The 16,365-nt window shown below is 40.3% G+C and overlaps 1 protein-coding gene across 1 annotated transcript; it reads right to left on the minus strand.

The window, feature by feature from the left end:
* Window positions 1-9,405: 9,405 nt before the first annotated feature.
* LOC138480519 (uncharacterized protein F54H12.2-like) lies at window positions 9,406-10,710 on the minus strand. Its single transcript, XM_069612279.1, has one exon. The coding sequence runs from the start codon at window positions 10,708-10,710 to the stop codon at window positions 9,406-9,408; it is 1,305 nt and encodes a 434-aa protein (XP_069468380.1).
* Window positions 10,711-16,365: the final 5,655 nt, after the last annotated feature.

Genomic DNA, 16,365 nt, shown 5'->3' on the forward strand with positions numbered 1-16,365 from the left:
AAATGGATCATTTGGGTTACAAGTTAATGGCTTTTATGTAAATTATGTTTTAAGTAAAAAAGTAATACACGCAGGAATTTTAACAGGGTTTGCTTATAAGTGGAGGGTGCAACCTTTAAACGGTATTTTCAGTTTGTATTTGGCTGTGGTGCGATTGTTACACTGTGTAAAGACACGATGCGACTTATGTATTTAGACACGTGTGTTTATACTATTGATTTTTTCTCTGACCAGGACACCGTGGATAAATATTGAACAGCAGTGTATAAATGAACATGGTCATTGTAACTTTTTAAAATGGATCATATGGGTTACAAGTTAATGGTTTTTATGAAAATTATGTTTTAAGTAAAAAAGTAACACACGCAGGAATTTTAACATGGTTTGCTTATAAGTGGAGGGTGCAACCTTTAAACGGAATTTTTTTAGTTTGTATTTGGTTATGGTGCGTTTGTTACACTGTGTGAAGACACGAGGCGGCTTATGTATTTAGACATGTGTGTTTTGTAAATGATATTTTAGAGTGTTTTTTTATTTGAACACCTGAAGTCTTAGGATATCAGGGTTCAAGGTATAATCACATATGAATTAAAAATGTATGCTTATGTATTAACATTATAGTAGACCGTGTCTATGGGAAAAAGGCTTCCCGAAAGAGGAAGCATGTAAATGCTGCAAATTCTAAACTTGTGGAAGACACACAGACGTGTACGGAAGGTAATCCAATTAATTTTATAGTGGTGTGTGTGTGTTTGTGTGTGTTTGGCTGCAGTATGTAAGGATTAATGTTATAATGTTTTTATGTAGATTTACAATTGTTGGGAAAAGCAGAACATGTTGAGGGTCAGCCGAAAAGAAAGCGTTTAGAGGTGGATACGCATGGTACGTGATTTATGTTTGCTTAGCAGCTTTAAGGCTTACTATAGTTTATTTTTTTATTTTTATGGGTTTTGTATGCTTTAGAAGGAAACAATTAATAGGATTTATGAGCTTCTTTGGTTATAAGGAATCATACTTATGTTTTAGTTTTGTAAACATGTATCTGATTATGTTATGGTCAATTTTTTAGGGTCTAGTGTTGTGAAGAAGTCTAAAGGATTAGCACATGGTACCTCTGGATGGCAGGCCGCCAATCGTGTGAAAAGAACAGGCCAGACCTTAGAGCATTTTAAGGGGATTTTGAAAAGGACCTATTCAGGGGACAGCACGCAAGGTATGTTATTTATGCTTGCTAGCTTTAAAGATTAAAGGTTTATAAAGGTATCTAGGGGATATATTATTATAGGTGTTTATTTGATTTCATTGTTTTAAAAGGAAGCATGTATTAGGTTATAGGATGGTGTATGTTTATAAGGAATAGGCTTTTGCTTCGAGTTTGTAATGTTCTTTTAATTATGTTTATTTTTAGGGTCTAGTGTTGCGCTTACGCCCTTTGCGGTCCCACCAACGACTCGTGTGAAGAAAACAGGTCAGCCCTACACAGAACACTTTAGCACAACAAGGGAGGGGGGTTATCAGGAGTGTTTGGGGCTCCAAAAATGTTTAAAAAACTCTAAACTAAGTTTGAAAAAAGATGTACGGTTTAAAGGGGTTCAACCAGTTTTAAATATGACTAACTGTGAAGCTGTGGAAGATCAAAGTATTCAGGTAACTCCGGCTGATCCCCCTCAGGTCCGGTCTGTTAGATGTGATAAAAAAACAAGGTCTCGTGTAAAGGTTATACCACCTATAGACCCATCAGCTAATAGAGCGCCGCTGGAGAGAAGAGGTTGTGGCGATATTACCCCGTCTAATGTGTTTTCCTCTTTAAAGGTAGTAGCCCCTTTACACCCAATACAGGCCGTCGTTAGGGCACGGTCTCCTGATTATGGATACTGTACACCGCCCCATACCTATTCACCCACAATCCCCAGCAGTGAGAGGTATGTTGATATTCCCCAAAATTTAGAACCAGCGTTGGAGGTACCAGGTGTACCAATAGCCCCTGATTCTGAAAATGTTATAATAATTATAGACTCCCCTATAAAAGACCCTCTTGGAGATTTTCCTGCTTTAGACCCAATACAGGATACCATTAGGCAACAGTCTCTGGATTGTGGAGATTATTCAATACCATATACGTGTTTACCTACAAGCCCCAACAGTGAGCAGGGTGCTGATATTTTCCAGAATTTGAAACAGGTCCCTTTGGTACCAGATATACCAACAGCTCGTGCTTCTGAACCTGTTATAATAATTATAGACTCACCTGTAAAAGAGCCTATTGTAAATCCACCTCTAAAAGAGCCTGTTGTAAATCCTCCTGTAAAAGAGCCTATTATAGTTAACTCAGACTCCCACATAAAATTAGCTTGTGAAGAATTTATATATGCCTCTGTTATTTGTAGGTTAAATGACCCCCCTAAGCCGTTAGATCTTTCAAGCACAGGGCCAAATGGTGTAAACAAACGGATGTGTGCAGTGAACAATTTTCAGAAGCTTGATAATAAACCGTTGTCTCCCCGACATACTTTTAAACATGTTAACACATCAGCCGCCCGGGTGACGGTTCCCTGTTATAAAAGGGGTGACACTGCTAAGCGATTATTTGATGTAGATGTATTAAATAGTGAAAAAGGAAAACATTTACCAGGTATACAGAAGAAAGTAAACTTAGGCTGCCAGAAGTATAGATTAAAGCAAAAGGGTACTAAAAAAGCTTTAATTGATACACGTCGAGGTGTTTGTAAGGCCAAACACCTTTTGTTTAAGATAAAATCTAAAACCAATGTACTGGCCCAAGACTATAAAAAGCAGTCTTTAAAAAATAAAGCTAGGGCTGTTCCAAATCAGTTGACAATCCCCATAACAGCATTAAGGACGGTGTTAGGTCCTGGGAAGTCCACAAATGGTATAGATGTAATGACATCCCCTAGCACCATAGGGTATGGTTTGGAAGATGTGCATACACCCCCTAAGCCTGTAGACATACCACAATTATCTGTAAAAGGTACAAAGGCCTTGCGTTTAAAATGGCTTCGCTCGAGGAGACAGAGGAAAATGTTTTTGAAACGCTTAAAAAAAGCAAAAGCTATCATTACCCGCCGTGCAAAGAAAGATTTAGATCTTCACTCTCCAGATACACCTGACACGTCTGATACAGAAACTGTTTTTTTACAGAGTTTGGGAACTTACCATCATGATATACCAAAATATAAAAGTGTTGAATACTATGAAGTTTTTCGTTTTATGAATCTAGATAGGATAACATCAACAGGTCACGCGCTATTACTGATAACAGAATCGGTTGAGAGGCTTGTTTCCCACATTTTGGAATCTGCTGGTCCTAATGACTTTGTCCAGATCCGTTTAGACAGTTCTACTTTAAATAGACCTCTTTTTACCAGACGAACCCACCGACAGGTGTTTGATGTTTTAGAGTTTTTAGAAAACATTGGCCGTTTGCTACAAAGTAAGGCTGAGCTTCTTGTAACGGAACCCTTAAGAATTGTAACTGTGGTTGTTAGATCTAGAGAGGGTGGCGTGTACAGGCCATTAAAGAAAACACTCTACAGTATGATTGTGGCTAAGAAGAAGCGTTGGCTTTTGGATTTTAACTATGGGGACTTAAATATATGTATGGCTGCTAGTATCATAGGTCTGCTGGAGCCTAGAACTGTTACTGACGGTTACATACAAAGAAAGGCTTTAGAGGTCCACCAGACTCTGGGTATACCCCCTGACGTCATGGTTGGTTTTAATGAAGTGTGTCTATTTGAAGATTACTTTGGGGTGCCGATCAAAATTTTGTATAATGAAGATCGGATTTGGAAATATTTTCCCCAGGGTGACACTTCTAATAAAAACACTGTCTACCTTTTACATCATGAAAAACACTATTACGGCATTTTAAACCTACAAGCTTTTCTAGGGGTAAAGAATTTATGTCCTTTTTGTTGTCATATATACAACAATCGAATGGCTCACAAATGTAGATTACATTGTCACATGTGTCAAAGAGATGGGTGTCTTGTGTTGGACGAATCAAAGTTTAAATGTCCCAAATGTAAAACTTTTGCCCGGTCTGAACAATGCCTTAAAAAACACATTGAGAAAGCAGCGCAGGGTTTAGCCCAATGTTATTTGAAAACAGACTGTGTTTCATGCGGTCGCTTTATAAATGTTAATCATGAATGCCGTGGTAAAATTTGCCCTAGATGTAAAATTGAAGTTGTTTCAATGGAGGACCATTTGTGTTACATGACCGTTCCAAAAGATGTGGCTAAAACTGAGGATTACATTGTGTTTGATATAGAGTGTATGCAAGAGACAGGCATACACGTCCCAAACTATGTTTATGCCAAACATTTGACGGGTGATAAGACGTGGTCCTTTTATGGTATAGACTGCATTAAGCGTTTTATTACTAATTTCTTGGATGAGAAATTTAGGGGGTATAGCTTTCTGGCACACAACAGTCAGGGGTATGATTCCTTCTTTTTGATACATGAAATGATTAAAGAACGAGTAGCAGTCAAACTGGTTATGAATGGTGCAAAGCTAAAACTTTTAGAGGTAATACCCTTTAAAATTAGGTTTATTGACAGCTTAAATTTTTTGCCTATGAAGTTAAGTAAGTTGCCTAAAGCTTTTGGATTTCCAGGGTCGAAAGGTTATTTTCCGCATTTTTTTAATACCCAGCAGAATCAAAACTATGTAGGTCCTATTCCTCCTGTGGAGTGCTATGGTTCAGAATTTATGATGTCTGAAGAAAAGGAGGCATTTCTAAAATGGTACTCAGAGGCCCGTAAAGATGTTTTTGATTTTAAGACGGAGCTAAAAAGGTATTGTCACGAAGATGTTAATATTTTGAGAACAGCCTGTAACATTTTTAGAAACGGTATCATTGAGCTAACCCGAAAGGAGCACATTTTAAAACCCAATACTCCAGAGGAGTTAAAATATGTGACGTATGTTGATCCATTCACTTTTATCACGCTAGCTAGCATGTGTATGCATATATATAAACAACTGTTTCTTGAGCCTGAAACAATAGCCCTAGTGCCAATCGACTTGTATCATGGAAAACAAAAACGTTTTTCTACCCCTTCTATACAGTGGTTGATGTACTTGTCCCATCAAGATGGTATACCTATACAACATGCCCTGCGTGGAGGGGAAAAAAAGATTGGTCCCTATTTTTTAGATGGTTATGCGTGTCTAAATGGGGAGGAATTGGCCTACGAATTTAACGGTTGTTTTTTTCATGGGTGCCCCCGATGCTATAAGGAAAATGACTATAACACCATGATGGGCTGTACTAATGACCATTTACATAGAAGAACACTTTTAAAAAAGAATTTTCTTGAAAACAAGGGTTTGCGCGTTATTACACTTTGGGAACATGAATGGACAGAAATGCTAAAAAATGATGAGGGGCTAAACATTTTTTTGAAACAAACAAATCTACCAGAACCCTTAGAACCCCGTGATGCTCTCTTTGGGGGAAGGACTAATGCTGTTAAACTTTACCACGCGATAGCTCCTGGTGAAAATATACATTACTTTGACTACACCAGTCTCTACCCCTTTGTTAACAATTCAAAACCATACCCGCTAGGACACCCCCAAATTATCTATGAAGATTTTGGAGATGTTAAACAATATTTTGGACTGATTAAATGTCAGGTGTACCCCCCTAAAAAACTTTATTTCCCAGTGCTCCCTCAAAGAGTTTCTGGAAAACTAATGTTCCCACTTTGTATGACTTGTGCCACTACAAAACAAACTGAGAAATGCACACACAGTGACGAGGAACGCTCTATTACTGGTACCTGGTGTACTGTTGAGCTACAAGTGGCCTTACAGAAAGGATACAAGCTGGGTAGAATTTATGAAATATGGCACTTTGGGAAAGCTACAGTAGAGCTGTTCACAAAATACATTTGTCTTTTTCTTCGAGACAAACAGGAAGCGTCGGGTTACCCTGAAAGTTGCAAGGATGATGAATCCCGACAGCGGTATATAGACGAGTATTACAAACACCAAGGGATACGGTTAAGACCCGAGTTCATTGAAAACAATCCCTCTAGACGTCAGTTAGCTAAACTGTGTTTAAATTCCTTATGGGGTAAATTTGCACAAAGAACCAACCTTCCAAACACAACCATTATAACGGACCCCGAAGAGTTGACCGCTTATCTTTTTGACCTGGGCTATGACATTTTAAGCTTACAGTTTATAGATGAGGAAACAGCGTGTCTTTGCTGGAAGTATGCGAAAGAGTTCCCAACGTGCTCCAACAACATAAACATTTTTATTGCATGTTTTACAACAGCCCACGCCCGTTTGGAGCTTTATAAAGTCATGGATGCCCTCCAAGAGCGTTGTTTGTACCACGATACTGACTCTGTTATTTTTGTCAGCTCACCCGGTGACGAGGACCCACCCCTGGGTGATTATCTAGGTAATTTAACAAGCGAACTAGCTCCGGGAGAGCACATTGTAGAATTTGTTTCTGCAGGTCCTAAAACCTATTCTTATAGGACATCCAACAGCGTTGTCTGTATGAAAGTAAAGGGTATCACTTTAAATGTTAGCAATAGTATAAAAATTAATTTTGATAGTTTAAAGGAGCTGGTGCAAGAATACTCTTTAAACAACATAACCAAAAATATCACAGTTCATCAACCTTCAATAGTGCGTAAAAAGAAACAATGGGAGATTAGCAGTGAAACGCTGCAAAAAACCTTGAGGGTAGTATTTGATAAGCGTGTGCTTACTGCTAATTACAAAACATTACCCTATGGTTATTGAAAAGGGAACAACGTATACGATGGATACCCGGTTACAACACCCTTTTTCATGCGTGTTAGCGGGACCTTCTAGTTGTGGTAAAAGCTATTTTATGAAGCAGCTATTAGAAAACGCACCCTCTGTTATGAATACCATTCCTGAAAATGTTATTTGGTTTTTTTCTTGCTGGCAGCCCTTGTATAATGAATTGGCATCTAAAATACCACATCTGAAGTTTGTGGAGGGCTTACCAAATTCTTTGAATGACGACCACTTGCTACCACCAAATCTTGTTAATATGATTATTGTAGATGATCTTATGATGGAAGGAGGGCATAGCTCGGAAATCGAGAAAGCTTTTACACAATACTCACATCACAGGAACCTTAGCATTTGCTACATTGTTCAAAATTTATTCTACCGCGGAAAGGGCAACCGCTCCATAACATTAAACGCCAGCTATATAGTGTTGTTTAAAAACCCTAGAGATAAACATCAACTAACCGTCCTAGCGAGACAGATGTACCCGGGTAATACCCGTTTTTTTATGGAGGCTTTTGAAGACGCTACCTTAAAACCTTACGGTTACCTCTTGGTGGATCTAAAAACAAACACTTTAGAAGACTACAGATTGAGGACCGGTGTTTTCCCTCCTGATATACCCGTGGTTTACGTACAAAAGACGTCTAGAAAACCACAGTGAAAAACAATCTTTCCTCATTAGCGACGACGACCAGCTACCATGACGGCCCGTATACGTAGGAATTTTGCTCTTCTTAAAATGCTAGTAACAGCTCCACCCCAACAACGGAAGGCCATTTTGTGCTCAGCCTCTGATGATCTAGTATCAGCTATAGCAGAGATTGCCTTCAACACTATAAAAGGTAACGTTCCGTTATCCACCCAGCAACTAGGCGTTTTAAAAAAGAAAAAAACCCTCCTTAAAAAGCTGAGTAACAAGAGGTCGTCTATAAAAACCAAAAGAAAGCTTCTAAAACAATCTGGGGGTTTTATAGGGGCACTCCTAGGTTTGGCATTGCCTCTAATTACCAGGCTTTTAGGGGGTGGTTAATGGAGCATGCCCAAAAGATGTATTTGGTTGACAAACGTCAGTTGGAGGGTATAAGTACCCCGAAGCGGGAAGAAGCAGATATCCGAAAATCAGCCACTTTAAGGCTTGACTCTGAAATGCAAGAGGTTTTAAAGCGGCATGATTTATCAGACTATGATAAAGTGGGGCTCTATTCAACTATTCTACAAAAATACTTAACATACTTTAGACAGGTCGAAAATGAGAAAAATAAACTGATGTTGTACATGCCCCCCGAAGACCCTTCAATTAGCTCTAAGCCCTCCCTATCAACCTCTGCCCCGGATCCTATCGTAATGGAGGTTTTGGACACTATTAACCCCCGTTATCGGAAAAATGCAGAACTGTTGATGAACAAAATGGGAAGTGAAAAAAACGTGGCAACATGGAACAACAAGGGAGAATTTATCTATAAAGGAACAGTTGTTAAAGGATCAAATGTTCACGATTTAGTTCGCAGCATTACCAACCCTCAGGCTTTTGGAAGACACACAAAACCTCGAGGTTGGGACCTGTTTATGCAAGCAGCTGCCGATGTGAACCTGCCCGCAACTTTAATTGGAAATATGGGACATCGCGAACTGTTGGAAAATTTAAAAGACTCTGAGATCAAACCTTTAACAACAGCTATTGAATCATCTGAAATGTCAATAAAAAAAAGAAAAAAAAATAAAGCCAGTAAACGAGCCTCTTGGTTTAACGTGTAACCTCATTTTTTCTTTAACAAAATCTTTAACCGTTGTAAAATATGTATATACATGCATATCTTTTTTTTTTTTTGTATTATTTTTTTTTTTTATTTTATTTTTTTTTACTATTATTACTTTTCCAGTCTGCAAAAAAAAATAATAATAATTTCATTGCAATAAAAATATTATTCATACTTTCAAAGGCGTTATGTCTAATCATTTTGATCATGTCTAACATGTTTATATAATATTAAATAAATGAAAAAATAAGACAAAAAAGACTGTTTCAATTAAAAAGAAAATGTGTTTATTTATATGTGTACACAATTTAAGGTTTAGTAATAAGAGTACATTTTTGCCAACGATCAAAAACATTTACAGGGGATCTCCGAAAGCTGTTCTTATTCACAAAAGCAGTAACCATGACATCATTTTGCCGGAGGTCCAGTGAATAGGTGTGCATAACCCTTATCAGCGAGTGTTTCTCAGACATGTTAGATACAAAGTAACAGGAGTGCTGGCCACACGTGATGTCTTCAGGATGTTGCACAGGTGTTTTATTATAATGTATAACGGGTGCTATATCCTTCACATAGTCCAGGATAGCGCCTTTGTATATGGGGTGGCTTGGGAAACACCCCAGGCTGTCAAACACTGTTATTGTATCCTTGTTTATAAACATACCTATCCAATGGGTGCCTTCCTGATCATGGGGATCGGTGTTCGCCACAAGACTAATGGGTCGCTCATTACTTATGTCTCTTGGAAGGTTATCACATGAATACACACCCTTGAATGTTTTCTTAGCGTGTTTGTCTTTACTTAGAAAACGTTTGATCTGGTAAGTATCCATTACATGTCGTACAGGACTTGTCGTTGATTGTTGAGTTCCATAACCGAGTCAAATAGAGCCATAATAATTACATTCACCGTGTTGGGTAAATTTGCAGCAAAGCGTACTTCTATGCGTAGATTACCATTTCTAATAAGATTATAATGGCCGGTTGATGTATTATCAGGTCTCAAATCAAAAGCTAAGAGAGTATAACCCCCATCATAATCGTCCCGGGGTATCACAAAACCTTTATCATGCAGATGTTTACCGCTGATGGAGACAAGTCCCAAATACTCCCTAATTGTATTTTTTTGTTGAAAACTGGGACTGTAGGCTTTAGAAGGTATAACGACCCCGTCTTTAAAAAGCGCTGCGTAGTTGATGTTGTAATGTTTAAAATTAAAAGGGTTGCTGGCGTAAGCCCCGGAAAAAGCTGTGTTGTCCACAAAACCAATGATGATTATTTTCGGTAACTGTCCAAGGAATAAGTTATCTTGACTGGCGACACGGCTACCCGCTGGAACACTGAAAATTTTCAAAGATGTCCGCTCCACCGGATATTTTAAGTTTGATACTTGTAGAGCATCAGCATGAGCTAATCTGACCGTGGGCGACACATTCACCCTTTTAATAAATAAACTAGCTGATACTATAAGCAGCTTGTAGGCTTCAGCATCATCGCTGTTGAGGCAAAAAGCATCTTTATTTCTAGAAAGTTTAATTTTCAGATCAACGCCGTTTACCATTAGTTTCTCCTGGAAAAATAGATCGGAGTGTAAACGGCCTAGTAAATCAAAATTTCTGCTCCCTCTGGCATGTGTAGCTCTTTTTATAAAACCGGCATTAGCCCCATCTAGAGCATAATCCTCCATATGGCCTGCTGTGTCCTTATAGAAAAGCCCTGCTGTAAACTGAGTGTCCAAAGCGTCATTACTGTAGTTCAAAATGCTTTCTATATAGGCCCTGTACGCATACATGTTGTCGCTCTGTGTAATCAGCCGGTCGCCTAGCGTAATATCCACTTGATTAAAGAGGGTAGCCACAGGGTAAGCAATCGTAGCAACTTTAGCCGTTGCGGGGATAGCTGATCCATCAGCTTTTGTTATTTTACAAGTGAGGTAAAGTAACGTGTCATTTAAATCCAGATACATCTCTGTTGAGCCTGATATATAAAACTCTATAGGTGCTAGCGGAGATAGTGCAGCAAGGGGCGCCACTTCCATGAAAAAGCTGTTTTCAATGCTCGTTTGTGTCGGGGGTACAGCAAACAGATCGAGTTCAGATTTCACACATTCCCCCGACGCACAATGGATGAACGCCATCTTTTAGAAAATATTAATGCCGGGGCTGTTTTTTTTTTTCTTGACCGATCTGTTCTTGCGAGTTCTTTTTCTCTTCTGAGCCATTTTTGTTGCTGATCCTAGTTTTTTATGCATTCCTGGAGGGCCCCATCTGTGTACTGATTTCCTTTTTCTTTTGTTTGTGTTGTTTTTCACATAAACCAGCCCAGAACCCTCTTGCGGTGGTTGGTTAAATCGATTTGCGATGGATGTTGTAGCCGTAGACACCACATCTTTAGCAATATTTGTGGCTGCTGTTTTCACATGTGGTTTGGCTAATTCAAACCCCTTTCGTAGAAACGGCATAGCCCTTCGAAAGAGGCTTCTAAAAATACTTCCGAAACCCGTACCATACATAACGGGTGCCCCTTGAAAGTAAGGTTGATTGCCATAACCAGCTTGTCGGCGGTAATAATCCCTATAAACGTACGGCTCCCCATAGTTTTTCATAAATACCATGTTTTTAATAGTCTTTTTCGCGCCTAGGACGTAGGTGTAGTTTCACTAGGACCTTCCCGTATTTAAATGACACCAACTCCCCCTGATCATCCCTTATCTGTATATTGATGGTGTCAAAATGACTCTTAGAAACCGGTATATAATCAGGTTTAATATATTGTATATTAACAATGCCATTATTTTCACCTTTCACTTGCGCTGTTCTCATTAGCGGGGCGTACGAGTCACCGACCCTTTGATATTCTACTATATCACTGTAGATCATAAGACTGTAAAATCCCCCATCAATATCAGCACGTGTTTTGTCCAAATCTTTAGTACTTTTTACATGTTGAACGGTTCCCAAAACACGAAAAAGTTTGCCACTACATATAAACTCGGTGGTAAGATCCGTCGATTTTAGAAATACTTTTCTCTGCACCTTATCCAGAAACAATTGTATATCAGAATAGCGTTCAATGTTTGCGAGACTTTTATTGATAGCCTCCAACAAAACTTGTATACTGCTGTAAAATCCATGAGGAAAACTGGCGTGTAACAGCTCAATAGGACCTTCACGTTTGATGGTAAATTTGGCCTCTCTTCTAGACACAGTGTCCCAGGTATGGGGGTATTGAATCTCCATTAGACCCGCTTCCCACAATCCTTGTAAATCAACGGGTTTAGCCATTTTAACACAATAATTTGATATTTCATTGTTTGGGAATGTATCGTGAGAAGCGTTACTGGGTAAGGTGATATAAAATCCACTGCTTTCCATCTTCTCAGGGAGCGCCTTTGCTTTGTAGATCCTTTAGAGATGAAGCACTAACCCAACTGTTAAATTTCTCAGGCCACCCTGTCCATTTTACCAGACTTTGTTTTTTATTTCCTTTACCTTTACTCTGAAGAATTTTCTCAACCCTATAAAACCGTTGGGGCTCATTGGTGACCTTCTGTAACTCTTCGGTATAAAAATTACCGCTCACACCATCACCATCATAATCAACCAGCTGATAGATGTAAACCCCCTCTTTCACAGTTACTTTGGTCACTATAAATATTTCATCCGTAAATGATTGCTGATACCCCTTTGTAAAGACACCTTTAAGCTTAGAAACTCGGACATGGTCCCCCACGCGCAAGGATGGTTTCTTGACCTTCTTCGTTACCATGTCAGCGTACAAGTTTTTCCAAACAGTTAAAGAATTTTCAGACGTTACAGAATTTGGAGTCATTTTTATAGAGCGATGATAGCTATGGTTGTACGCCTCTATGAAACGTTGTAATACATCCACATAACGATGTGTATTCTTTGCTGTAAAATATCGCCAAATCTTAGATTTTAAGGTTCTATTAAAGCGCTCAACAACAGCCGCCTTAACTTCGTTATACGTTACAAAATGATACACTTTATGTTGTTTTAAAAGATTTTGGAAGGGTCTATTTAAAAACTCCTTACCAGCATCTGTTTGTAATTTTACAGGCACCCGGCCTTTGCTAAAAACATGTTTAAAAGCTGCCGTCACTCTTGATCCAGTCTTATCCTTCAAAACTTCGGCAAAGGCGTATTTTGATAAAATATCAATAATCGTCAAGATGTACTGCGCCCCGTCGTTCTGCTTCCCATAGGTCCGCATATCCACAATATCACCCTGCCATTGTTCGTCTATTTGGGAAACCACTGTTCTTCTTCTGTTAAAACGTTTTCTAGCATTTTTATGAAGACTATATGCCTCTTCACCAGATAACCATTCCTTAACAGCTCCGCGTGAGATAGGCTTCTTGTCCTGTTGTAATTTTTTATAAAGAGCATCAACACCCCCATAACTGCCAACACCGCTTTCATCATAATAGCTTTCATGCATGCTTCAATAATAGATGTTCACCGCTGAAACACTTCAAAAAATAAACAAAGGCATAATGGTTGAAAGATGATTTTATTACAACTCTTATACATATAGCGTCTGGCATAACGTGACCCTTTTTGATATTTTTTCTGCAGCCTTATAAATAGCATTATACAAAACTCCCCGTTCCCCCCGCATATAACTCTGTATACATAGAACACTTGAGGCATTTAAAAGTTCATACAATTCGCGGTCCTGTAAAACGTATCCTTTAATGCTAAAGTAATGTTCATACAATTGCTCCAACAGCTGCTGTAACACCTCTCTAGGGTGTAAATATAAAGAACCCACATCATATTTGTACAAATGCCAGTATTCATCCAATACCGGGAGCCATGTGTTGGTACATATGTTACCTATACACATCAAACTTTTACAAATTGGCTCTGGTCGGGGGGTAGGTATCTGTAGATATTTCAGGGTATCTGGGGCAATTTCCGATATCCGCTCTTTCAGCATAGCGTATAACAGTTTTTCCACACATACACGGCCCGGTTTCAGTTTACGATCCACACGCCTTGCTGGCCCTTCAGAAATCTTATCCTAGAAACAAATATACACATATAAGAAACAAAACTCTCTTTATTTCTCCTCTCTCTTTAAAACAGTTTACGGCGTGCTACACAAGGTTTCAGGGGATTCCCAAAAGTGTATACGTCACAAAAATCTTTATCCATTAAACGGGCTACCCTGTTTCTAAAACGCACAGGACCAGCCATGTGTAAAGATCTCAATTTTTTCTCGGGATTGCGGCAATGGTATATTTCTATCCATGTTTTAGATAGAACACTCTCCATACTAGCATGTACACGCATGCCCATGCCTTTATATACAGCTTTAAGTAGCTGAAAACCTTTATATGAATTCAACAGAAAACATATCCGACGTATTGCTCTAGCGTGATAATTCCGAAGTAAACAGTCATGAGCATCCTGTTGCGGGTCATCGCTTTTATGTCCATAACACCAACGGTAATAATCACGCTTCAAACACACTTTCACTACACAGGCCGCAAAAGCCTGAACAGTTGAAGTTTCCAAAAAAGTCATAGCTTCCTCTTCTTCTTCATCAGAACTTTCAAAGCGCTTTAAACAAACACACTTCTTACACATATTGCGGGCTTGTGTTGCTGGACTTTCGATCATTTTTGAACAGCACACACAGTAAAAATTGACGGTATTAAATGAAGACCGCTGACTTTCAGTACCGTCAACTTTATCTGCCGTTTTCTGCAATTCAAAAAAGAAAGAAATGTAACTCTTCAATACATATATATATATATATTTTTTTTTAACACATAGTTCACACACACACACACACCCCTTTTCCTACATACCAATTTACACAAAACAGGTCCCTCCGCCTCCGCCTCCATAGCAACAGCTGCATTCATAGACAAACCGGCCTCCACAGCATCTGCTGTCTCCATAAACAGCCGATCTTCATCAGCGCTTGTTTCCAACTCCGGGGTCATGGCTACATCTGGAAACAGCTCGTCCAAAACCCCCAGATCCGCATACAAAGGCTCTTCAGAAGTCTTCATAGCTTCGTCCATAGCCTTCAGGTCGGCCTCTGTATAGTCTGCATCCATTATACCAGCCTCTACACCATCAGCATCTTTAAATGGATAAGAATCAGGAGGTGTCATATCACCCAGATTCATTAAAAAAATGCCTTGGCTCAACTCATCCTCATACGCCATTCCACTATAAGTGGGACCTTGCGATTCCTCATCAGCTACAGCAATTATTGTTGTCGGACTTCTAGGACTATCAGCCTTTTCAGCGGTGTTGCTGACGTCTTCCCCTCCTGTATTCTTAGAGTAGTAGCTGTAACGCTTCATGATTCAGGGGTATTGTAAGCGTTATGAAAATAGTACAGTCAGACTCCAAGAGCGCCGTCTACCTCTCTCCAGAGCTCCTTCTGTATATATACACCATACTCCACCCCTAGGGGTGGACCCACAACTACATCACCCACAACGCCCACCGGCCTGCCCCCCTGACATCACAACTTCATACCTACATCATCTCATCAAAACCCTGGACCTTGACCCCAAAAGGATGTCATCAGCCCTGCTGGACCACGCCTAGCCCCCAAAATATTACCTCATCCACGACATCACCAACGGGAAACACCCTTATCTACACCACCACGCCCTAAACACAAGCCATGACATCACTGTTAGGTTAGGCCATAGAAAAAACTTCAGAGACACGCCCGTGATGTCACCATCCCTGCTAGGACACCCCTAGCCCCCAAAATATTACCTCATCCACGACATCACCAACGGGAAACACCCTTATCTACACCACCACGCCCTAAATACAAACCATGACATCACTGTTAGGTTAGGCCATAGAAAAAACTTCAGGGACACGCCCGTGATGTCACCATCCCTGCTAGGACACACCTAGCCCCCAAAATATTACCTCATCCACGACATCACCAACGGGAAACACCCTTATCTACACCACCACGCCCTAAACACAAGCCATGACATCACTATTGGGTTAGGCCTTACAAAAAAATCAGGGACACGCCCGTGATGTCACCATCCCTGCTGGACCACGCCTAGCCCCCAAAATATTACCTCATCCACGACATCACCAACGGGAAACACCCTTTCCTACACCACCACGCCCTAAACACAAGCCATGACGTCACTGTTAGGTTAGACCTTAGGGAAACTTCAGGGACACTCCCGTGATGTCACCACACCTGCTAGACCACGCCTAGCTCCCAAAATATTACATCACCCACGACATCACCCCACGGAAACGCCCTTTCCTACACCACCACGCCCCTCAACACAACACATGACGTCACTACAGCACAGGGACATCCGCTAAGGCGGGACATGCGTTGCCATGGACACCACAAGGGGCGGGACATCCGGTTAGGGCGTGGTTAAGGCCTGTCATGCTGATGAAAGGTAGGTTACTCTACTACTGGCCTCATTACAAGTCAGCTGGTCCGGAAACAACGGTGGCGGTAAATCCGCCGCCACCGTTGTTTCCGGACCGGCTGATTCCGAGTACTGCAAGCGAGAGGTGTCACTCCCGCCAGGTCTGACCTGGCGGAAGTAACACCACCCACCTGCAGGCGGACATGGAAACACCAGCTCTGTCATAGACAGAACCGGTGTTTCCATGGTCCCCATCCCCATGGAGCCTACATGGGGATGGGGACCATGAATGGGGATTTACAGAATGGGGATGATGATTTACAGAATTCCACCTACGGAATTACCGGGTCACCGGGGTTGTAATGCCCCGGTGATTCCAGC

The sequence above is a fragment of the Ambystoma mexicanum genome, chromosome 5p (genome assembly GCF_040938575.1).
Source record: "Ambystoma mexicanum isolate Mex_15411 chromosome 5p, UKY_AmexF1_1, whole genome shotgun sequence".
In the NCBI taxonomy this organism is placed as follows: domain Eukaryota; kingdom Metazoa; phylum Chordata; class Amphibia; order Caudata; family Ambystomatidae; genus Ambystoma; species Ambystoma mexicanum.

Excerpts from the sequence above, each read along its gene's own strand:
- LOC138480519 (XM_069612279.1), bottom strand. The coding sequence starts at position 10,710 with ATGGCGTTCATCCATTGTGCGTCGGGGGAATGTGTGAAATCTGAACTC.